Source organism: Lampris incognitus, chromosome 1 (assembly GCF_029633865.1).
Source record: "Lampris incognitus isolate fLamInc1 chromosome 1, fLamInc1.hap2, whole genome shotgun sequence".
Classification (NCBI taxonomy): domain Eukaryota; kingdom Metazoa; phylum Chordata; class Actinopteri; order Lampriformes; family Lampridae; genus Lampris; species Lampris incognitus.
In genome coordinates, this window is record NC_079211.1 from 126,635,611 (window position 1) to 126,661,467 (window position 25,857).

Genomic DNA, 25,857 nt, shown 5'->3' on the forward strand with positions numbered 1-25,857 from the left:
CATGTATTGGAATTGTTCTTGCCGTCAACTAACATGGCACAACACACACTCAGTTTACATGCAAACACACAGCTTACATACAACTGGTGACTTAACAAGGTGTGTAAAACAAACACACCACGCTGAGCAGAAGAAGAGGAAAGAAAATATATAAAAAAGTGATTAATTGCAGGCAACTAATGCATACAGCCATTTTAACAAAATCTAAATTTAAGCTCCACAGTATTTAAAGGCCACCATAGGATGGAGGTCATGAAGTATGTGGTTCCCAGCATGAATTGTGCATTAACTCGGTGTTGTGACATGACTCAGTCACCTCACTTATAAATACGGTCTGTAAATTTTCAAACAGGATTGTAATTTTTGCAGGTATGATCCTTATTTTATGAATGTGAATCACGATTTACCATGTCTTAAAACACATGATTTCTCTCCTGAGTTTTGGCGGGTTTACCTCAGTCGAAGGCAAAATTACCTTTAAAGTGGAAGTAGACAACTTTTTTACTTTAACTTATCATTATGAAATAAATACTGATTGCACAATGTAATGGCTACAGAATAATGACACCATCGGCATTTAGCTTGGTTCTCTATAAACCTCGCTTTCACTATGCAATTCTGTCTGCCACTGGGTATGATTTTTCCTGGCAAATCGATTTATGGCACAGGAAGTACATTAACCACCCAGTAGCGGGCTTCAAAGAAAGTTGAATCGGTTCATCTGGATCCGTTTATTGAAAGATACGTTTCATCACTCATCTAGGTGACCTCTTCTGTCTAAACTGCCTGCAGACATTACCACCCTTATAAACAATACAGTTACATAACGACTGAAACCAATGATCGGTGTGTGTGTTTGTGTGTGTGTATGTATATATATATACGTATATATAAACTTTGCTTAAAGAAACACTCGACTGTAGGGAAAGTGCTGAACAAATAAGGAGCAAAATAATCCAGTGAGTCAAGTAAATTCTTTATGAGACAATACAAGCCTCTTTCATACCATAAGCAATCATCAGCTGTTGAAAGCTGATGTCCCTCCAATGTAATCGTTCCTAATCCTGTCCTTCTTCGTCACTCCTAATGAAAACCTTAAAATCTTCAACTCTGCCACCTCCAACCCCACCTCCTGTCTTTTCATCAGTGCCACTGTCTCCAAATCATATAACATAGTAGCTGGTCTCATAACCATCTTGTAAACTGTGCCTTTAACGCTTGCTGGTACCCTTCTGTCGCAAATCACTCCTGACACTCTTCACCCACTCCACCCTGCCTGCACTCTCTTCTTCCTCTCTTCTGCACTCCCTGTTACTTTGAGCAGTTGACCCCAAGTATTAAAACTCATATGCCTTTGTCTTCTCTATCCCTTGCATACTCACTATTCTGCTGTCCTCCCTCTAGTTCACACATATGTGTTCCATTTTGCTCCTACTTTCACTCCTCTTCTCTCCAGTATATACCTCCACCTCTCCAGGCTCTCCTCAACCTGCACCCTACTCTCGCTACAGATCACAATGTCATCTGCAAACATCATAGTCCATGGAGACTCCTGCCTGATCTCATCCGTCAACCTGTCCATCACCATTGCAAACAAGAAGGGGCTCAGAGCCGATCCTTGATGTAATCCCACCTCCACCTTGAACCCATCCATCACCGCACACCTCACCACTGTCACACTTCCCTCATACATATCCTGGACCACTCCTACATACATACTTCTTTGCCACTCCCGACTTCCTCATACAATACCACACCTCCTCTCTCGGTACTCTGTCATATGCTTTCTCTAAATCCACAAAGACCCAATGTAACTCCTTCTGGCCTTCTCTATACTTCTCAGTCAACATTCTCAAAGCAAACATTGCCTCTGTGGTGTTTTTTTTTGTGTGGCATGAAACCATACTGCTGCTCGCTAATCATCACCTCTCCTCTTAATCTAGTTTCTATTACTCTTTCCCATACCTTCATGCTGTCGCTGATCAACTTTATACCTCTGTAGTTACTACAGCTCTGAACATCACCCTTATTCTTGAAAATCAGTACCAGTATGCTTCTTCTCCACTCCTCAGGCATCCTCTCACTCTCCAAGATTGTGTTAAACAATCTAGTTAAAAACTCCACTGCCATCTCTCCTAAACATCTCCATGCCTCCACAGGTATGTCATTGGGACCAATCACCTTTTCACTCTTCATCCTCTTCAAAGCTGCCCCCACTTCCTCCTTGCTAATCCACTGCACTTGCTGATTCACTATCCCTACATCATCCCACCACATCACCCAATTTTTTCTCTCTCTCATTTTTTTCATTCATCAGCCCCTCAAAGTACTCCTCATTTCATAATAAAAGGAACATGTTTGGGCGTCCGGGTAGCGTGGCAGTCTATTCCGTTTCCTACCAACACGGGGATCGCCCGGTTTGAATGCCAGTGTTACCTCCGGCTTGGTCGGGCGTCCCTACAGATACAATTGGCTGTGTCAGCAGGTGGGAAGCCAGATGTGGGTATGTGTCCTGGTCGCTGCACTAGCGCCTCCTCTGGTCAGTCGGGGCGCCTGTTCGGGGGGGAGGGAATAGCGTTCGGGTTGAATAGCATGATCCTCCCATATGCTACGTCCGTCTGGCAAAACCCCTTGTCAGGTGAAAAGAAGTGGCTGACAACTCCCCATCTCCACAAATATTGGAGGAGACGTGGTAGTCTGCAGCCCTCCCCTGATCGGCAGAGGGGGTGGAGCAGCGACCAGGACGGCTCGGAAGAGTGGGTTAATTGGACGGATACAATTGGGGCGAAAGGGGGGGGCACTTTTTTTTTCGGTGGCCTTTCTAAAATGAGCAGTAAAACTTACTATATTGTTATGACCAATATAAAATTATGAGTTTCACTTTGCCTCTTCAGTGAACATGGTTCTTCATGGAAATGTGTAAACAAATGCACGTGTCTAGTGTTGTTAAGAGTTGCTAGGTTCTGAGGAAAACCGAAATCTGGTTTGTTTGCAACAGCGGATTGTCTTTGTGACAGTGGTGCAAAAAAAAAAACGCTTGGAAACGCAAGGGGGGGGGTTGTCTATTTCCACTTTAAGGAGGAGCAGATAAGAGATGTTACTCACCAGCTCAAATGCACAGCTGGATTTGTGAACTGCAATACATTGTGTGATGCTAAATGGCTGGAATCACAGACATTTAGCTATCATGTCAGGGATCAACTTCAGAATCCGATAAACGCTGGGTGCTTCTGATATTACTGCATCTCATAGATAGGGTGAACTGACACCTGTTCTCAACTAGTTTACCCTTAAATCTGTTGGTGAGCTCGCCTACACAGAGTTGTGTTGACAAAATTAACAAATTGTACTTTATAATGTGTTATGTTGGGTAGTGTTGAATCAAGTTTTTAGTAAAGGCCAACAGTTCAGGGGTGAACTCAAACTGACAACCACCATAATCTAAACTCTAAGAGGAAGAGGATTGCAATTTAAATTTACCGAGAAAAAGTCAAGAGAATAGAAGAGGACAACGTTCAGTAATTATTAAAAAGCACTTCAAGCAAATGAGTGACGAGCATTTTATATGTAGAGCTAAATGCATAAATGCAAAATAACAATCATTGTAATCAAAATGATTACATACATAAAGATAAAAATGAAACAATAAAAAATGTATTTATTCCCACAGGGACTATTTCCCTGAAGAAAGTTGTTTTCATATCATTCTCTGGTCTTTCATAAACTATACAATCATCTACATTTTTAAAATGTGCCAAAAAATAGCTGAAATGCGTTCAAAAAGTACATAAACATTGAGTTTATTACGGGGGCATCCAGGTAGTGTAGTTGTCTATTCCATTGCCTACCAACACAGGGATTGCCGGTTTGAATCCCCGCGTTACCTCCAGCTTGGTCGGGCGTCCCTACAGACACAATTGGCCGTGTCTGCGGGTGGGAAGCCAGATGTGGGTATGTGTCCTGGTTGCTGCACTAGCGCTTCCTCTGGTTGGTCGGGGTGGCTGTTCGGGGGGACTGGGAGGAATAGCGTGATCCTCCCACGTGCTACGCCCATCTGGCGAAACTCCTCACTGTCAAGGTGAAAAGAAACAGCTAGCGACTCCATATGTATCGGAGGAGGCATGTGGTAGACTGCAGCCCTCCTCAGATCAGCAGAGGGAGTGGGGCAGTGACCAGGATGGCTTGGAAGAGTGGGGTCATTGGCCAGTTACAATTGGGGAGAAAAAAGGGGGAAAATCCATTAAGAAAAAAAAAAACATTGGCTCTATTACACCATTCTTGTGTGGAGCGCAATATGATTTGAACTCACTGGTTTTTGCAAACGTGTCAAGAAGGCTTACTGCTATAGCAAAACCCATTCTTTCTAGTATATTTTAACCTACTAATGGAGGAGTGTACAGTACCTTTCAAACACTTGCGTACCAAAGAGTTTAACTAGCCCTATTCCAGGTTTAACTCAGATCCTTGATGCTAACTGAGACTGGATGCTTCCAGGTGATTTCCTCCATGATCCCAAACGATGACTTCGGAGGCTTTGAGCCACTGAGGACGCAGGTAAGCCAACCAGAATAATAATAAAAAAAAAACCATCTGAACTTGTCCCTTTTGTTTTCTGTCTGACATCGTCATCTGTCCTCTCAACAGAAACCTGGATTCTATGAACCCAAGACTGATGGACTGGCGTAAGTAGAGCCAACATTCACAGAGGACCCGGAAGACCACTTCTATATTTTTTTTATTGATTGATTGATTGATTATAGTAGTAGTAGTAGTAGTGGGAGAAGTAGGATGACCGTGCCCCATCCACGGGGCACAAGGGGTCACTGAATAGTTTGATGAGTATGAAAATGATGCAAATCATATGCTATGGCCTTCACAGTCACCACATCTCAATCCAAATGAACACCTATGGGAGATTTTGAACCGACGTGTTAGACAGCGCTCTCCACCACCATCATCAAAACACCAAATGAGGGAATATCTTTTGGAAGAATGGTCTTCATCCCTCCAGTAGAGTTCAGAGACTTGTAGAATCTATGACAAGGACCACTGAAGCTGTTCTGGGGGCTCGTGGTGGCCCAGCACCTTACTAAGACACTTTATGTTGGCTTTTCCTTTAATTTGTCACTTGTCTGTACCATATTGTGACCAGAATAGTCATTAGAAACTGCACTCCCAGTCATAACCAGCAGATGATGTAAAGGTACCGTTGCAGGGTCTAACATGCTGCTTATCATTTCAATAGAAAATAAAATAAAAATATTTAAAAGAACACAGCATTTCAATAAATTGATACATATTCACACGCAAGGTGTGAATGGGATTACTAAATTCAAATCTGTTGGATTAATGAGAGTCCAATGTTTTTGGAGAGAATGATGAAGTAAAATGTGATTACAACTTGAATCTACAAACTTCAAGAAAGACTACTACTTCTACAACTACTACCACTATTATTATTATTATTATTATTAATAATAATAATAATGATAATAATAATAATAATGACGACTCAAATAGCAGCATGTTTTATATGTTTGATGCTAGTCAGGGTGCCCAAGAACTAATGTCGCACAACAATGTTTGAAATCTACAAAACAGAACATATTTTTAAATGATGATAGTGAATGTTTGACTGATGTAATTTCTTCATTACCTATCAGGGATTCTCATTACATGCGTATGCGGGTCCCTTACATGGCACGGGGCCCTGGTCAGCTGACTGTACCAGGAGGGGCCATGGTCTTTATCTTCAAAGAGGTGGACAGAGATGGAATGGTAACAGTAATATATGATGGTCAGGTAAGCAGCAGTAGCCAGCCTATGGTACCAAAAGTGTCTTCCTTTTAAGAGTACAGGCTATCTTATACAAGTTCTCCTTTGACTTACTACACACTACTAATCAGTGCTGGGCAATATGAAAATATTATTATCATGGTAATCAGGGAATTTTACCCAATGTCGACATATGTATCATAATATGTTAAAATACTGTTTAATAATCCAACTGAGGTATCACATTGAACTGTTTGATGTAAAGTATAAATTCAAACCAAAGCCACTTTTCAAAATCCTCCCTCAAATGTTTCAGACCTCATTTTGTAAGAAATCTTAAGTAACAGATTCTCATTAATTTAGACAACAGATTCTCATTAATTTAGACAACAAAATTGTGTATCAAAATATGACAATAGCCAAATTTCATGCCTATACGTAGCACAGAAATATGATAAAGGATAATGTTGTATTATTGCTCAGCCCTACTGATGAGACTCTATTCACCATTACAAACCAGCTTCTCTCCTTTTCCAGCTCTTGTAGCAGAGCTCATCTATTGCCTTTGCATCTGCTTTGCCAAACAATGTAATAGGATTTTTCTTAAACTTTAAGTAGGTGGGAGGACCATTAAATAATGGATAGTTCCACAGGATTTGTAGCATCTCTCGATAGTGATTATAAGCTTATTAAGTACTAAAGCTTACTGAAAGAAACTAGGCTGAGTGGTACATGTAAATTTGGAGCACCCTCCTCACACACACACACACACACACACACACGCATGCACGCGTGCGCGCGCGCACACACTCACACACAGTATATGCCATGTGCTGAATTTATAATTCTCATAGATTCTTATTTTAATACAAGATGATAGAGTTGTTTAATGGTGCAGAACAACATGAAAGTAAGATTAGTTCTTGATGTACAATAGAAGGTAATTCAGTTTAGAATTTAATTTAGTTGAGGTTCATGCTTACAAGGCTTGCACTAGTGCTGTGGATTTAAGGAATGAATTTAGCCGATGCATTACCTCCCTATGCTTGTGCCAATTTCATGCTCTGATCCCAATTCAAATAGGAGGTTTTGATAAGAGACAGATAGTCTGTGATTCTGTTGGTAATTGTCTTTCAGAGGGGTCTTCTACCAGTGTCTCTGCTTGAGCCGACAAATGTGAAGACATCCAAAGGCAAAAACGAGAAGGTATTCAGAGTAGAATGCAGGATAATGTTTTATAGTCTACTTTTTAATACTTCATATAATGTTGTTCAAACAGATAGTTCATTGTTGGTTTTTGGTGGGAGACTGTGCAACTTGAGACTGTGTTATATTTTTGAGTTGTTTGCAGAGAATTATCTGTACCAACCTGTGGAAACTTATTATGAAAAATGTGCAAATAAACTGTAAAGTTACTTTGCTGAAGAAAGTTGGAAAAAATTCACCCTCGTATAAAGAGCTGATGTTAAGACAATTACAGGATTGCTCATTTCCCTTCACAAAGAACATGCTCCATAAAATATAACTAGAATATTTCAGCATTCTCAAAGGCAGAATCTTTAATGGTTTGAAACAGCGGTCTCTGAGATATTTTATGATGGTTGCAAAAACATGTTTGTTGTTGGATTGAGCTCCCTCCCCATGGCAGTGGCCCCCTCTATAGGTACTTAGCATGTCTGTCTAGAGTGAGTTTATAGTCAGTGGGAATCATCCCTCATTCATTGCTTTCAATCAGAAAACTGCTATTTTGGAGCAAAAAATAGAAAGATCATATATGCAAGGCTGGATTATGGACCAGGCATGCCGGGCGAGTGCCCCCAGGCCCCGGAGCACGAGAGGCCCCAAAAGGTCAAGGATATTGTGTTCGCGTATAGTAGGGATCCCCAATCATACCCTACAAGGGACATTTGTTCCAACCCTGTGTCATGATGCAGGGCCCAAGCTAGTCTCTATTGATGCGGGGGCCCCAAGCTACAGTCTACTGATGCAGGGCCCCAAGCTATTTGCATTAGTTTTACATTTAACAATATTCAGTATTGTTTGCGTAGCCTAGCTGATGGCGGGGGGGGGGGGGCAATGGACGTGCCCTGGGGGGTTAATCCAGCCATCATAAAATCATAAAATATGTTGGTCCCATGGGTGACCCAGTGCAATTGCACAGTTCATAATCACTCCCAAGATACCTTAGGATTAGAGCAAAGGAGTGATTTGTGGCAAGCTAGTTAGCTGATGTTGTTCACGCCAGTTTGCCAAGCTAAGTAAGCAAAGCAAACTGTTAGCTACCACCCTAGGTGCCTTAACATTACTTTAGGCCCTGGGCTACGGATGTTTTGGAGTCCCCCATAACTACAGCAATGGTGCAAATAACCAGGTCATAAAAATGAAAAAATGAAAAGATAATAACAGCAGCAATGCAGGAAGATCAGTCTTGGCAACATTCAGGTGACTGGAATGGTAAGGAAAAGGCGTAGAGCTACTATGTTCGTATCAGGAAACACGGTCTGCAATTTTTGAACCTCAGATGCAGGAGAAACAATGCGGATTCCGTCCTGGCTGTGGAGCAGTGGACCAATTCTTTACCCTTGCAGAAGTGCTGAGGGAGGTATGGGAGTTTGACCAGCCAGTCTACATGTTTTTTGTGGATTTGAATAAGGCTTACAACCGTGTCCCCCGGGGCACTCTGTGGGGGTACTGCAGGAGTATGGGTACCGGGGCGGTTGCTACAAGCCATCCGGTCCTTGCATAACCAAAGTGAGAGCTGTGTCCGCATTCTTGGCACAAAGTCAAACACGTTTTTGGTGGGTGTCGGACTCCGCCAAGGTTGTTCCTTGTCTCTGATTCTGTTTGTGATATTAATGGACAAGATCTCAAGGCACAGCCAAGGTGAGGAGTATGTCCATTTTGGAAACCTCAGAATTGCATCACTGCTCTTCGCAGATGATGTGGTTTTGTTGGTTTCATAAGAACGTGACTTCCAGCGCGCACTGGGGTGGTTTGCAGCTGAGTGTGAAATGGCTGGGATGAGAGTTCGCACCTCCAAGTCTGAGGCCATGGTCCTCTACTGGAAAATGGTGGATTGCTCCCTCCAGGTTGGGGATGAGTTGTTGCCTCAAATGAAGGAGTTCAAGTATCTCGGGGTCTTGTTCACGAGTGAGGGTAGGATGGAGCGGGAGATTGACAGGCAGATTGGTGCAGCATCAGCAGTAATGCGGACATTGTACCGGACCATTGTGGTGAAGAGGGAGCTGAGCCAGAAGGCCTAAGCTCTCAATTTACCAGTCAGTCTTCGTTCCAACCCTCACCTATATGGTCATGAGCTTTGGGTATTGACTGAAAGGATGAGATTGCGGATACAAGCGGCTGAAATTCGTTTCCACCGTAGGGTGTCTGGGCTCAGCCTTAGAGATAGGGTGAGGAACTCAGACATCCAGATGGAGCTCGGAGTAGAGCCGCTGCTCCTTCGCATCAAAAGGAGCCAGTTGAGGTGGTTCAGGCATCTGATTAGGATGCCTCCTGGGCGCCTTCCTTTGGAGGTTTTCCAGGCACATCCAACTGGGAGGAGATCCCAGGGTAGACCCAGAACTCGCTGGAGGGACTACATGTCCAATCTGACCCGGGAATGCCTTGGGATCCCCCAGGAGGAGCTGGAGGGCGTTGCTTGGGGGAGGGACGTCTGGAGTGCCCTACTTAACTTGCTGCCACCGCAACCCGACCCCGGAGAAGCAGCTGATGATGAGATGAGATGAGTCTGTAATTTTCTTTGCCTTAAGAGTTTGAGCAGTTCATCTGCCAATGTGCTTACCTCATTGTGCACAAACCCCCAAAATTGAATAATTTCTGCCACAATATGTATTATTAATGGCAGCGGTGCAAATTTATAATTTATGATCTAACTGAAATGGAAGGAACCTGTCTGTCTGTGTCTGCATGTATGTCTGTCCTTCGATTTTTCTCGACAATCGTTCATCTGATCGACTTGACACTTGACACTTGGCGGGTGTATTGCTGAGGACTCAAGGAAGTGCAGTGTCAAGTATGACATTGTTTGGATGAGTGGTTCTCAAAAAAGCTGCAAGCGGTAAAGTTTTCAGCGAACTTAGTCATCAAATTTGAGTTGCTTTTTTTCTCTTATTGAATAATAGAAAATTTTACAGAAAAAAAGGTATATAGTATTAGCACATATCAGGTTCAATATGATTATACAACTACGTCAAAAGAATACAATAAGGGTATCAGACAGTGTCAGAGATAAATAAATGATAATAATATAATAAAAACAAAGAACAGACATACAACAAAACAAAACCAGAGTACATATGTACAAATCTAAAATAATCAGACAGAGGTTTCAGAGAAAAAAGTTTCATAATAATTCAACAGCTTATTACTTTTTTTTTGTTTACAAGGCTGAGAGATTTAAGTAAAGAGTTCAGTTCTAGGAGAAAAGGACCGATCTTAGGTAGTGATTTAGAGAATTTCTGTTTGTGAATAAAACATTTTTTGCATATAAAATATGCAGGATTTCCTCTGCAAATTTTTTAATAGTATCATTGAATGAAACATCTCTTAAAAGAGGATTGTTGAATTTCCAGTATCCTCGCATACTAGAGGTCTCCTCCTTAGCACCTAACTTCAATATTATTTGCTTATGGTCTGATAATGGGGCATACAAACTATTAACTTCTTTCACAAATAGAAGGGTAGAGGAGATTAGAAATAGATCAATTCTTGATTTTAAAGTTAGTCTTCTATTACACCAGGTGAATTCTTTTGTGCTAGGGTTAAAGAAACGCCATGCATCTGTCAAGGAGAGGTTGGAGCAGAGCAACGAGACAAGGTTATTGTTCTGTGAAGTTTGATATACACTCACCGGCCACTTTATTAGGCACACCTGTCCAACTGCTCGTTAACGCAAATTTCTAATCAGCCAATCACTTGGCAGCAACTCAATGCATTTAGGCATGTAGACATGGTCAAGACGATCTGCTGCAGTTCAAACCGAGCATCAGAATGGGGAAGAAAGGTGATTTAAGTGACTTTGAACGTGGCATGGTTGTTGGGGCCAGACGGGCTGGTCTGAGTATTTCAGAAACTGCTGATCTACTGGGATTTTCACGCACAACCATCTCTAGGAATTACAGAGAATGGTCCGAAAAAGAGAAAATATCCAGTGAGCGGCAGTTCTGTGCGCGAAAATGCCTTGTTGATGCCAGAGGTCAGAGGAGAATGGCCAGACTGGTTCGAGCTGATAGAAAGGCAACAGTAACTCAAATAACCACTCATTACAACCGAGGTATGCAGAAGAGCATCTCTGAACGCACAACACGTCGAACCTTGACGCAGATGGGCTACAGCAGCAGAAGACCACACCGGGTGCCACTCCTGTCAGCTAAGAACAGGAAACTGAGGCTACAATTCGCACAGGCTCACCAAAATTGGACAATAGAAGATTGGAAAAACGTTGCCTGGTCTGATGAGTCTCGATTTCTGCTGCGACATTCGGATGGTAGGGTCAGAATTTGGCATCAACAACATGAAAGCATGGATCCATCCTGCCTTGTATCAACGGTTCAGGCTGGTGGTGGTGGTGTAATGGTGTGGGGGATATTGTCTTGGCACACTTTGGGCCCCTTAGTACCAATTGAGCATCGTGTCAACGCCACAGCCTACCTGAGTATTGTTGCTGACCATGTCCATCCCTTTATGACCACAGTGTTCCCATCTTCTGATGGCTACTTCCAGCAGGATAACGCGCCATGTCATAAAGCTCGAATCATCTCAGACTGGTTTCTTGAACATGACAATGAGTTCACTGTACTCAAATGGCCTCCACAGTCACCAGATCTCAATCCAATAGAGCACCTTTGGGATGTGGTGGACCGGGAGATTCGCATCATGGATGTGCAGCCGACAAATCTGCGGCAACTGCGTGATGCTATCATGTCAATATGGACCAAACTCTCTGAGGAATGTTTCCAGTACCTTGTTGAATCTATGCCACGAAGGATTAAGGCAGTTCTGAAGGCAAAAGGGGGTCCAACCCGGTACTAGCAAGGTGTACCTAATAAAGTGGCCAGTGAGTGTAGTCTAGGAGGGTATCTTTCGTATCATTAGGACATTCATTAAAATCACTACAAAGAAGTATACATGAGCCTTGATACTTTTTGTATAGTTCCTTCAATTTGGATGTTATTTCATTAATAAGACCTTGTTGAAAGCTTGGTAATTAAACCCATATATATTACAAACAATAAAGGTAGCGTTGTCTTGATTAATTATTAGAACAATCCATCTACCATCACAAGAGGGCACTGTCTCAAGAACATCCCCTTTAAATTTATGTAGAAAAATTAAGACCCCAGCTGAATGAATAGTGCCATGGCTGAAATGGGCCAAGTTGCTGTCTCCTGTGCAGGCCCCCACTCCCAACGAGAGCCCTTGCGGAGAAGTGAGTACAGGGGCGCCAGCTGTGTTGAGAGGTCTGGGAGGAACTTACCATAGTAGTTCACCATGCCCAGAAATGACCTGAGCTCAGGCACATTTTTGGGGCTTTGCACTTCCTTGATGGCCCTGACTTTGTCCTCCACTGGACGCAAATCCTGGGCCGTGATGGTGTGGCCCAGGTATGTCACACTTGGTGCTTGGAAAATACACTTGCTACGCTTCAAGCAGAGCCCTGCCTCTGAGAGCCTCTTTAGCACTTGCTTCAGGTGGCTGAGGTGCTCCTCCTCGGTCTCTCCAGTGACCAGGATATCATCCAGATAAACTGATGCACGGGGAATACCCTGCAACAGACTGTCCATTGTCCTTTGGAAAAATGGCTGGGCTGTAGGCAACTCCAAACACTTGGCGGTTGCACCTTAACAACCCCTTGTGGGTATTGATTGTGGTGAACTGTTTAGAGTCCTCGTCCAATACCAGCTGTTGGTAGGCATGGCTCATGTCTAGTTTTGAAAATATCTTAGCACCAGCCAGGGTTGCAAACAGGTCCTCCTCTCTCAGCAGAGGGTAGTCATCTAGCTTGGAGGCCTGGTTGATGGTGAGTTTGTAGTCTCCACAGATACGTACTGTGCCGTCGCTCTTGTGAACTGGAACAATGGGGGCTGCCCAGGCTGAGAACTGGACAGGATGCATGACTCCCAGCCTCTGTAGTCTGTCCAGCTCCTCCTCCACTTTGCCTTTCATAGCATAGGCTACTCCTCTGGGCTTGAAAAAGTGAGGGGTAGCCTGAGTATCCACGTGCAGTTTAACTGTAGTTCCCCGCAGTGCCCCCAGCTCATCTGTGAAAACCTCAGCATACTTTTGAATGACATCCTCAGTCACCCGTATGTGTTTAATTCACCCCTTAATTTAATTTTCTGGAGCCAGTCCCATCCCAGTAGACTGGATCCCCTACCTTTTACTACCAGAAGCCATGCTCTTGCTTCCTGGCTGTTACGCTGAATGCCCACCTCTAGTGCCCCGACCAATGGTATGGTCTGTCCTGTGTATGTCCGTAGATTAATACTCGCTGGGGTGATGGTGGGTGCCTTGGTATCACCCCAAGTCTCTCTGTAGGTCTCCTCACTGGTGATAGAGGCAGAGGCCCCTGTGTCAACCTCCATCCTCATCTCTTTTCCATTGACCACCACTGTGGCGTAGATAGGCTCAGCACGTGGCTCACTCACGTTGAACATGTTGACAGAGCATTCCTCCTTCTGTTCTGTATCCAGGTAGTGTGCTGTTAACTGTGGCTTTATAAAGGCAGTGTTGCCCCGCCCAGTCTGTTTTGCCTTTAGAACCACTGCACTTTTTTGACTGCCTGTGGCTCATTCTCATTGTACTACTCGGAGTCCTCCTCATACTGTGCAGCTGACTGTGGCTTCCTAAAGGTAGCATTACCCTGCCCAGTCTTTTTTACCCTTAGCACCCCTACACCTTTTAGCTAAATGTCCTTTTAGATTGCAGGTGTGACACGCTGCCTCCTTGAACTTGCAGTTGTTTGCATAATGTGCCCCTCCACCCTGAAACACTCCACTGCTCAAGACCTATCTGCCTCCCTCCTAACCTGGTGCACCCACCTGCGCACCAGCCCACTCTCTCTGAATGTCTTTTGCGTTGTTATCAGCCATTTCCATTCCTTGAGCCAATTCCAATGCTCTCTTGAAATTTAATGTGGTCTTCCTTAGTAAACAACACTGAACCCTGTCGTCATCAATGCCAACTACAAATTTGTCACGGAGCATGTCCTCTAACATCAGCCCGTACTCACAATGCTCTGAGAACTGGCGTAACTCTGCCACAAACTGGGCTACAGACTGACCTGGCTTCCGGACCAGAGTGTTGAATTTAAACCTCTGGATGATCACTGATGTCCTGGGATTGTGGTGATCCTGAACGAGTTTAACTAGCTCATCAAATGAAAGGTCGCCCGGTTTCTGTGGTGTCGCCATATTCCTCATCCATTTGTACGTCTTCGCACCACACACACTCAGTGGAATTGAACGCTGTTTATCCCCATTAGTAATTCTGTTAGCAGAGAAAAAGTGTCCCAACCTTTTCACATATTCCGTCCAGTCCCCGTTCTCCTCCACAAACTCACTGATAGTCCCAAACGTAGCCATGGTGCCGTTTCCTCTGTCGGTGTTCTCACTGGAACTCATGAACGTAATGTTAGCTCAACTAGCTAGCAAACAATAATCAGATGTAGTTTTACTCACTGAAACTTCAGCCTTCTAACTCCCGTTTTATCCTCGTCGCCAAAAATGTACTAACTTAAACGACACGCGTACTTTATATAAGAAAGCTTTACTTAACAATGGGACCAATACCTGGCTGATTTGCGATGCACTAACAGTCCGCTAGCACCCACATGGCACACACCAATATGACACAACTCATTTACTTCCTGTGTAACGTCCTAAAAGGGTTCGGGGACTCCATAAAAGGATAATAATAAAACTAATCCCGTTTAACTTATTACAACTCTTACAATAGTCCTCTATGTCGGAGACTCTGGCCCTGTTTAAGGCTGGGGAATAATCTGATATTGCGCGGGTAATGGAGTCTTCTATCACTAGCGTGCCTTGTTTTACTCTGTCGACAGGAGCGGGAGAAGCACACTGGCCAGTAGGACTACCAACATGGTGAGGGGTGAAAACCAGTTTGCAGTCGGGAGAGGTGACTGCAGACCAGGCCACACGACCAGTGGCTTGCTCTTGCGAGCCTTCCCACGCCGATGAGGCTGAGCCAGTGCTAACAATAGCAGGTCTGCTGTCAGGCCTGGGGCTAAGGCTATCTGGAGTGCCTATCACGTCTTACGTAATCCTGGTCGAAAGAAGCTGCTCTAACTCACGGACACGTCTCTCTAGTTGAGATAACCTATCTGTAACTGTGGAACAGTCAACACAAACCACCGTTTAAACAAGGCTGCTTTGACTGCAAATGCAATAGCGCTAACTGCTAAGCTAGGCAGAGCCCGAAGCTTGTAACAAACTAGGAACGAGAGGCTGCCTATTAAACACAAGAGTCGTTTGGGAAAGAAGACTAGAGAATCTAGCGATAAGTGAACTAAGCATAGAAAATAGCTAAATCATTAGAACAAATGAAGAGGTTGGGCAGAATATAGAGAAGAAATAAGTAAGAGAATAAACATCAGTTATCAACCTTACGAAGGCAGAAGCCAGAAATAGCTGGCAATGACGTCGAAAGTAAAATCTATTGCTCCCAGCGCTCCAACATGTAAGCAAAGTGCAGTAATCAAGTGGGCCTCGTTTGCCTAGAGGTCGCTGTTTCATAGCGTTACAGAGTCTCCCTTTGAAGTGTTTCAAAGCTGAAAACAATTGCCCAGAGAGAAGACTCGGTCGCTTTTACTGTACTGTCTTTACTGCATCCACAGAGTGTTCCTAGTGGGATTCCTCTCCCACCGGGCCTCAAGCCGCCTACTCGCCCACAGACGACGTCCAGACCACCTCCTCCTCAGGGTACATTACAACACAACCCCCTTATCTCATCCCTCCATTTCTTTACTTTCTTCTTGAGGAATTAACAGACCTTTCCTACATTCTCACTATTGCTTCTCTGCCAAGCAATTACTGATGTAGATGTAACAAATAATATAGATGTAGTATATGTTGCTATGTCATCGTCAGTTGCTTTGGCTCTAACGTACTTTGTATCAGTGTTTTCCAACATTTTTTTTCCGACTGCAAACTTTTTATAATGAAAAAAAATCCTACGGTGCACCACTCGCCACCATGACACAAAGAATTAGAAAACAATTTTCAAACTACAGTCCAAGAGCTCATTTCCATTCATAAACATATGACCTTATTTCAATTTGAAATGAAATCTGACAATTTTCCATAGCACACTTAATGGCACATTTGTGTGCCACAGCACACCGGTTGAAAAACACTGCTCCATGCTGTTGATCGCTTATATTTTTAACAACATGGGAATTGAAGCCAATTGCATTGAGGCAAAACTTTGAAAGTAAGTGCTGAGGGTAATGCTTTGGCACATTAGGTCGAATGTAATGAAACTCGTTCTTTTTCTGCAGCACATTTGGCCACAACTACCCTGCCTCCATCCAACACAGCTGTCATTTTGCCACCCCTGCAGGCCACAGAATTGCCTCGATACACATCCGACGTAAGCAGCCCCACTGACCAGGTACCATATCACATGAAACCCAAGTTCATCTGTATGAGCTAAAGTCTGAATCATGTTTAAGTTACTTTCCTTAAAGACTCTGCTGGAATAAAAAAAGAGGATCCCATCTCTATTCAATCTAAATATAGATGGATTGTGTGGATTGGGCATAAATGCTTTGTAATAGTTGAAATTTGGCAGAAAAATGCTGATGTGTCCTGATTAAGTCACTGCTACACTCAGGGGAGGAAGAGGTAGTCAGTAGTTGGATATAAATATAAGCTGAACTATTTGAAACTCGCTTTTGTGCCTCTGCACTCCAGAGTGACCTGAATTAGGCCAGTCTTTGAAAAGAAATATCTATCTCATGCCAAAACTAATGCACCTCCTGTTTTATCAAGCCTTTTTAGTCTCAGTCAATGTTATTCAGGAACATCTTAGTGAGAGCATTCTTCATACTTGTCAGCTTATAGCCAGAGATCACATCAAACCACAAATCTGAACAAAAATGCAGGGTGTGGCAGGGTCAGCGCCACTAAGCAAATTGGAGTTTTATTTTTCTGTCATTTTCATAAACTCGGTCTTTATCTTTTGTTCCGTTGATTTTTATTGCCAAGAACAAGAGATTTATTTATTTTATTTTTTTGCAATGTAGTGCAAAGATATGAGAACTTGTAGATTTTCATATTTCAAACTCATACTCAATAACAACAGCAGGAATTCCACATGCAGAACAATTCGAGAGGGACAAGATGTTGAGATGTGCTGTGGAATGGAATTATAGGTAGTGCTCCAAATACATCCAACACCCTCTCTGCCTTGTGAAATTTTAACTGATTTCAAACTGATGGTTTTCTGGTTGTATTTTGGACAAAGTTAGAAAAAAACAACAACAAAAGATTGTGGCTCAGTTGTCTCAAAGCAAGTGTTATCAAGGGTGAAATTTATGTAGATTTTCATTTTAACTGATCACTACACCTGCGTATTTCTAACTGTCACAGCTTTGACCAGTATTATGCCAAAATCTGTGACTGTCAGAAATTGTGATCAATACAGTTGTCCTGAATGTCATTCAATAGCGTTTCTAAGGGGCAACCACCCTTAAAGATCATGACCCTAAACTTCATCACACCAAACTATAACTTTGACGGTTGCAGACTTTGATGTAACACTGCAAAGGGTGAACTAGCCAGTCAAGTCAGCTGGTGCAGAGATTTGTTGAAATTTAAAAACCTGTATGCATGATTTGAAGGTTTGGTTTATCTATATTCTTCATGGACATGTACTATGTATACATGACGTATAGTATAACCTATATCTTCTGTGATGTTTTTGGTGCTCTCCCACTTTCTTTTCATTTTTCTCAGTATGATGGCTCAGCCGAGGGAGACAAGGCTGACTCTGTGATTGTAAAAGTCCATTACGTATATACGCTGGCTCTCACCGTCCCATCGGACACGCCATACCATGAACTGCAGGAGCGAATTGCAAACAAATTGGGCCAGCCGGCTGCTTGCTTGCGCCTCAGGTAAACCGGAGGCCTGCCAACCCACTTCTGTCACCTTGAATTTCAACAAGTGCTGCTACATTTCTAAAAATATCCTCCTCCTCCTCCTCCTCCTCCTCCTCCTCCTCCTCCTCCTCCTCCTCCTCCTCCATCGTCTCTCCCGTCGGTCCACTCTTCTCACCCCCGCCCCTCCCGTAAAGCTTCTATCAGAGGGGCTTCAATCCGAAACACAATACGCTATCTTACATATCTACTGTTCATATACTGTCCAACAATTTATGAAAGTGATTGTTGACAGACATATGTGCTATATAGCATGTATTTTTCTCATGACAAAAACACTTTACTGTCATGAAAATAAAACAGTGACTTTTATGTATGCCTCTGTACACCAAACTAGTTTACACTAAATCATCTGCTGATTTCTTTTCATACCTATGTATGGAAAAATGTAATGTAGTTTTGAACGTTACTTAAATTGAATGCACACAACTTACGCTATTGAAATCCGGCAGTGTGACGTTTGTCAAATTTTTAGGCAAAACCAGGAAGTTTTAAGTCAAAGTGATCTTAACAGATGTTGGGTTGTTCAACTGTGCCTGTTTAGTTTGGCTAATCATTATCTTATTTTATTTCATGTGTGTTTATATTGAGGTTTTTTTATGTGTCACCCTGGACTGGAAAGTTTTCTCTCTCATCTCCCTCCTCTCTTGTCCCATATCTACTCTGCTCCCACACCGTTTGTCTTCCCTCCCTGTCCCATCCATCCATCCATCCATTCAGACATAAGCAGCATGGCTCCCAGGTGCTGAAACCTCTGGAAGAAAATGGAGAGACAGGTACTCTATTGGATGTGGCCGAGGCTGGCAGAGCCACACTATGGTGCCAGGTAAAGGCTCATGCACACATACACAACTTCCACAACTTATCAATAAAGTGTTACACATGCATTTGTCCGGTTAGATAGACATAAACACATAAACGCATAGCATTCACTCACATCCACAGATATAAATCTGGCGCTACGCTAGGTCAGTGAGGCAGTTTTTTTAGTGCTGTTATGGCAGAAGGGACAAAACTTCTGCCAAAGCAAGCTCTTCTCCATTTCAGAGTGCTGTATATGCGGCCTAACGGCAGTCGTGTGAAGTATGAATTGAGGGGGTGATTGGTGTCATTCACTATTGTGAGTGCAAGGCGTGTGATGGCTCTGTCATTCATGTCTGAGAGGTTGGGTGTAGGGGAGTGGATGATCTTGGAGGCAGCATGTGTGACCGTGGTTGGTTTGGGGCTTTTTTTGGAGATGATCAGCATGGTATAGAAACAGGGGGAACAGTACAGCAGGATGGGTTGGATTATGCTTTTGTAAAGTAACAACAGAAGGTGGTGGGGACAGAAAGTGCTCTGAGCTTGCGGGTGACGTGAAGCCTCTGCTGGGATCGTTTATGGATATCAGGGATGTGTTGATCAAAGCTGAGTTTACTGTCTAAAGTGAGTCCAAGATATTTGAAGCTGTTAACCTGTTCTACTGTCTTGCCATGGATGGAGATGGGGTTCAGTCCAGTGAGGGGTGTGTTTGGTGTGTTAATGACCAAATGCAACTTGATTAATTGATTGAATTCTCTTGTCTTGTCCACATTCAGTTGGAGGTACTTGTCCATGCACCATTGTGTAAAATTAGAAATGGAGTGTTGATAGGCTGTGATAGAGTTATTGCCATTAAGTAGTCCCAGTATGGCAGTATCATCAGAGTATTTGTAGTCAGTGGTGATGGGTGAAGGGCTGATGCAGTCATTTGTGGAGAGTGTAGAAAAAGGGACTGAGGACATAACCCTGAGGGGCTCCAGTGTTGGTGATGATGGTTGATAATGTTACTGTGCCTATTCCTACAGCCTGTGGTCTGTTGCTAAGGACGTTGTAGACCCAGTGGATGAGGGGAGGAGGGATATTGAGGTGGTGGAGTTTCGGCAGAGCCGAAGTCGATGAAGCGAATTGAAGCGAAGTTGTCAAATTATTCCAGATGTTGGTGGAAGGAGTGGAGGAGACATGCCACAGCATCCTCTGTCCCCCTTTTTGCCCTGTAGGCAAACTGATATGGGTCCAGCTGTGGACCAACAGCTGGTAGGATGGTGCGCAGGATCAGTTCTTCCAGGCATTTCATGGCTATTGGGATGAGTGTGACTGGTGGGTAGTGGTTAGGTTCAGAGGGGTGTGGTTTCTCGGGTACCGGTATAATGATGGATGTTTTTGAGAGGGTGGTAATTGATGCTGTCCTATAGAATTCCTAGATGATGGAGTAGAGGATGGGGGAGAGCTTATCATGTGACAGGGGTGTTTCCAGGACTTGAAGACATTCAGGGCTTAGCCTGGACTTCTGTAGGGAGGTTCGGGGGGATCCTCCCCCATAATTTTTTTTTATAAACAAGCTCTGTTTTGATGCTTTTTAATGCACTCTGGCACCTTATTTACATTCAGAGTACATGTCTTAATCATTTAAAAATTGAAATGTGTACCCCAAAAACTGTTGTTTACTCTCCAGATTGAATTGTGATGTTAAAAATATTAGTTGTTGTTAGTGATTAGTATTAGTATTGAGTAGAAGCAGAATACTTCACAACTGCTATCATTAAACAGTTACTGACATGCTACAGTACTAGACTAGAGAAAAAAAGTTAAATATATTTTTGTTAACATTAGTATATTGGAATATTACATTTTCTTTCACACACACACACACACACACACACACACACACACACACACACACACACACACACACACACACACACACACACACACACACACACACACACACACACACGGAGTTAGTTTAGAGAACTGCATTTATTTTGACAGGCTGTTATATTATGAAGACTATCGGACATTCACACACGTTAGGTTTTTTGTCGGGCTTCACATAGGCTTAAATTTAAAATTATATTCGGGGCTACACTCAAAGCGTTCGGGGCTTAAGCCCCGGCAAAATGACCTGGCGACGCCGATGTCATGTGGTATGTGGATTCCTAATCAAAACCAACTGATTAATCCTCCTCCCTCTTCTTTTTGTACTTTACTTAGACCGAAGCCCCTTTGGCCAACCGTACCATCCTTTACCAGATGGTGGCGCTGTATGACTATGCTGCAGAAGGCCCAGAGGACCTGGTGTTTAGTGAAGGGGACACCGTTGACATTCTGAGTGAAGGTAAAGAGGCGGTGGGAGATGACAGTTGAAAGTTATGCTGAATGACTTGTTAGTAGAATGAGGATAATAATAAAAAAGGCTTTTTGGCTTTGTTCATTTGATTTTAAATGCAATCCTTTTCTTCAACCCCATGCCCCTCTCGGTACCTCTTTTTATTTACCTTTGTCCTCACTCTCTCTCCCTTTTTCTCTTTTTGTCTTTCTTTCTTGTGTTCCGTTTCTTCCACATCCCCTGTCTGCCCTCTTTCCTTCAATCTATCTCTCTCCTTCTGCTCCATCTTTGTCTGTTTTTCACCCCCCCCCCCCTCTCTCTCTCAGTGAATGAGGAGTGGCTGGAGGGACACTGTGCAGGGAACATTGGGATCTTCCCGAGGTGTTTTGCCTACAGAGAAATCTCGAGAGATGACACTAGCACCATTTTATAAGCTGAAAAGTGTGGAGCAGACGGCATGAGAGCTTAATGAAACACACTGGGAAATATACCCCATTAACATGAATTTCCATTGTGTCATGCTGGATCTACCAGTAAGGATGCAGTCTGCTTTCATGTACTAAACATCACAAAATGTGCTCATTTTAATGCAGTGGACATTAGTCGGATACGGCATGCTGTGATAAGTACCATAAAAATACATCAATGTTTCACATTAACTTAATAAAAAAAAATCATTGATAAAGTGACTCAGGTAAGGCAGTTTTACCTCATAATACATCCTTGCAGTGGCGGACTCAGGCTGTTTGAGGAGCAGGGGCAAAAAAAAATAAAAAGGGCACCAGTTGTATGTGGTGGGGCACCAGCATGCAGAAGGTCGTGATGCATTTATGATGAAACAGTCCACTGGAAGGGCACCCTAGAGGGCACTATATATCGTTGTCTTGCACATTGGACCATCCAAGAGGGCAGTTTATCATGTTTTATCTACCCTAGGGGCATCCAAGAGGGCACTTTTGCAGCATTTTTTCGAACATGGAGGTACCCCACCAGAGTCCATCCTTGTGTCTTCCCACTTTTAAACCTGAGTGACTACTGACTTATTTGAGCAGTTCAATTACAATAAATGGTGTCCTTATATGTAATTGATGTATTAGTATAACTTTTGTGCGATGTCCTATTGAGATCAGTTTTAAGCTGCAGCCTTGTAGAGCTGAATATAATTGTCCCTGAGCTGATTCCAAAGGTTTTTCTTTCGTCTCTTACTACATCATATCCCGACACACTTATTGGTGTATTTCATCACTTGTACAACATTCGTTTCTGTACAGGCGTTTTATGCAATGACATTTCCTGTCAACTCTGAACAAATGAACAGCATTACTGACGTGAAAGCCCCCGGCGAGAATGTCAAACAGCATCACCTTGTCAAGGTTTCCCACCAACTCCTGTGAAGCGATGAAAGAATGACCCCTTCCTATGTAACATAATCCTTTCTCATGTACAGGGGACGCAGAAAAAAATAATCAAAACAATACATGAAATCAAACCTTACACTTCAAATGAACAAAAACACTTTCCTAGCAGCCATGAAAGATATTGAGTGCAACGCAAATTGGCAGCATGTGTCAGATTTAAAAGACCTGATAACACTTTTGTATCGCTTTTCAAAAGCAATACAAGGCAAGTAATTAATGGAGTTCAAAAGATAGCAAGGGTCAATCAAACCTTAACGGTTTTAAATAGAAACTTAACAGGGTTCCTGCAAAACGTCGTAAAGTTATGGCTGCAAAAATAACCACAGAAGTGAGTCAAAACACCAAACAAAGGAATAAAACTGCACAAGCCTCACGACGGGGTTTATTATAGCAAGGCTGCCATTCGGAAACTACTTGTACCCACAAGATGATGTAATGCTATTGCATCACGGAAGGAGCACAAAACTGCAAAAAAAAAAAAGAAGTTCTGTTCCTGTCAGAGTTGGTCGCCCATTTTAAACTACCGTATACATATACATCATTCAGGTGACCTTCAGTTTACCTCTGAATTAGTGCGCATCCGGCCAGGAGAATACAGATTACACGTCAAGTCACTGTAAGCTGAGGTGGAGAAAGGACCTTGACTCTCTCCAAACAGTGAATTACACTGACCTGGGCATTAATTGCCAGCGAGGGAAATGTCAGGTGCTTTTAGATGTCGTCATAAATGGTGGATGCGAAAGTGTGTGTGTGTGTGTGTGTGTGTGTGGGGAGGTGGGGGGGTGGTGGGGGGGGCATCGGAGCCATTAAAAGCTCAATTCAACCGTCTTATGAAACAGGCCTCAAATTATCTGCCTTTTTCCCCATGCGCACAGATGACGCCCACCTTCCCTCTGCCAGAGACTGGTTTACTGGCAGCGGTGATGACTATATCAGGAGCTATTTTATCTTCGACAGTACGAGGGTTATCAACATACATGACTGTTGTACAATATGTACAGAGTATCCATACGGCCAGTGTGGTTCATCCCTTACCAAACAGTCACAAAAAAAAACAAAAAAAAAAACAACAACAACAACAAAACATAAAATCAGATCACTTCTCTGTTGGAGTAATTACTTAGCTTGGTGTGCTGTGATTTAGGATGCATAGGTGGGGACCTGCAATATTCACTTACTGCCATTGAATTTGTGCCATGCTCGGCTAATGTGAAAGTCTGCAAACCTCATTTCAATCAATAAAGTGCAAACTAAAACATATTTTGGAAGTAATTGGGAATGTCAAGTACGACGACGAGGCAGCTTTCAGTCGGGTCAGCGCCAGGTTTCCCTCACATTAAAGTCTTGATTTGAACTTACTCGCCTAATCAAGTCTGCCTAATTACCGGATGACAAGACTGAAAAGATGTTCTGCTGCAGAAATAAGGAGAGGGTTAAGCGGAGAAAGGGAATATATTAACTTTCTCTTTAGATAAAGCCTTGTTCATTGACTGCACTTAATTTAAGTGCAAGCTAAGCTTTTATTTATTTTTTATCGGGTCTGCCTTGAAAGTTTTGTTACCAAAGTTGGATATTTTTACTCGAGGTACACGAAGGAAACGGGCATTATTTTGGGGTTTTTATTTGTGTTCTTTGTTCTCGTATTGTAGCGAATTCGAGGGGCAGTCCGCGACCGCCACAGCCGGTACGCGAACCCGGGGCTCCCACACCGCAAATGACAACGTTAACCAGTGGACTAAAGAGTCCGACCCGTTAGTCAAGGACCAACGTGTCTACTTATCCATGCACGTTACAGTAGGTTTTTGGTGGTGTCGTTTTGGGGAAATTTGGGACGTGTGTTTTTGTCTTTTGTGTCGCACTGCTGTGGGTCTGGGGGGAAACGGAATTTAGTTTCTTTTGTGCACGCAAGTACATGAAAGAAATGACAATAAGTTGTTCCTGATTGTTCCGGATTCCTGATTATTGCATATAGGATTCTTACAGAATACCGTGCAGAGACCAGAGGTTGTGTTTCCCAGATATCTCTCCCTGGCTTTCTCAACATGCTACCATTGAGAAAGGCGTAAAATTGTGATATCTCGATGTGTTCTGTTTGCGAATCCTTCATCTGACTCAACTTACAGCTCAGCTTCATCTGAACTGCGACAACATGTTTGTAAAGTAAGATAGCTTGATGATAAAACTGCCTGATTAAAAAAGTTAATCAGGCAGTTTTATCATCAAGCTATCTTACTTACTATCTTACTTTATTAGAAGTGTATTTGTCGGGGATCGCCTGTTCGAATCCCCGTGTTACCTCCGGCTTGGTCGAACGTCCCTACAGACACAATTAGCCGTGTCTGCGGGTGGGAAGCCGGATGTGGGTATGTGTCCTGGTCGCTGCACCAGCGCCTCCTCTGGTCGGTCGGGGCGCCTGTTCGGGGGGGGGGCTGGGGGGAATAGCGCGCTACGTCCCACTGGCGAAACTCCTCACTGTCAGGTGGAAAGAAGCGGCTGGCGACTCCACATGTATCGGAGGACGCATGTGGTAGTCTGCAACCCTCCCCGGATCGGCAGCGGGGGTGGAGCAGCAACCGGGACGCCTCGGAAGAGTGGGGTAGTTGGCCATGTACGATTATGGTGAAAAGGGGGGGGGGCATTTGTGTGCTTGTGGGTGTCTAAGAGAGAAAGACAACCCATGTATTCTCACTGTGACCCCTCCAATGCAGCCCAACGCCTGCTCACCTGCTTTAAAGGTACACACTCAGCGGTCCTCGGTATGCAAAAGTAGGACAATGCAAAGGCTGTTAAAGCGAGACAGCGGGCCTTGGAAAAACAGTCATGGCAAAATATAACGATGGCACCAAGCCTGATGACACTGATGTTGTTTTCTATATTACTGGCTGTGCTTGAAGCCCTTGAGATCACCTTTTAGAAAAGGCGCCCCTGGGACGGATTACAAGTGAAAAGAGAGAAAGTCGTGGCCAAAGCTCGCTGCAGCAGAGCGCACAGAGCAGACTGCATGACGCGACAAAAAACCCAAAAGCTGTTCTGTCATAAACAGCTGCGTCCACTGGGGGGTAAATCTGCAGGGACGCGTTTAACTTGACAGCGTTGCCTACCTAAATCCTCAAAACAAAAAACAAAAAACAAAAATCAGTAAATCCTCAAAAGTTTTAAAGCACACAAAAATGCTGTTGATTAAATTCATTAACATTAATTACATGGATTTACTGAATAAACAGCCGTTTTTTTATGCTCCTCAGTGACGGAGAGGAGTTGTACCAGTTCGGGCTGCAGTGCATGGACAATATACATTATCGTTTATCAGAAATGCAGATGTCATACCATGATAC

At 43.4% G+C, this 25,857-nt stretch overlaps 1 protein-coding gene across 1 annotated transcript in view; it reads left to right on the plus strand.

Moving 5' to 3' along the window:
- LOC130122773 (NADPH oxidase activator 1-like) overlaps window positions 1-22,216 on the plus strand; it is a 30,159-nt gene extending 7,943 nt beyond the window's left edge. Inside the window, exons 7-16 of the mRNA XM_056291793.1 lie at window positions 4,495-4,554; window positions 4,645-4,682; window positions 5,664-5,802; window positions 6,913-6,981; window positions 15,653-15,737; window positions 16,316-16,428; window positions 17,775-17,935; window positions 18,698-18,803; window positions 20,990-21,113; window positions 21,431-22,216. Of these exons, the coding sequence (XP_056147768.1) occupies window positions 4,495-4,554; window positions 4,645-4,682; window positions 5,664-5,802; window positions 6,913-6,981; window positions 15,653-15,737; window positions 16,316-16,428; window positions 17,775-17,935; window positions 18,698-18,803; window positions 20,990-21,113; window positions 21,431-21,537 (1,002 nt within the window). The 3' untranslated portion in view covers window positions 21,538-22,216. The remainder of the gene's footprint in view (window positions 1-4,494; window positions 4,555-4,644; window positions 4,683-5,663; window positions 5,803-6,912; window positions 6,982-15,652; window positions 15,738-16,315; window positions 16,429-17,774; window positions 17,936-18,697; window positions 18,804-20,989; window positions 21,114-21,430) is intronic.
- The last annotated feature ends 3,641 nt before the right edge of the window (window positions 22,217-25,857 follow it).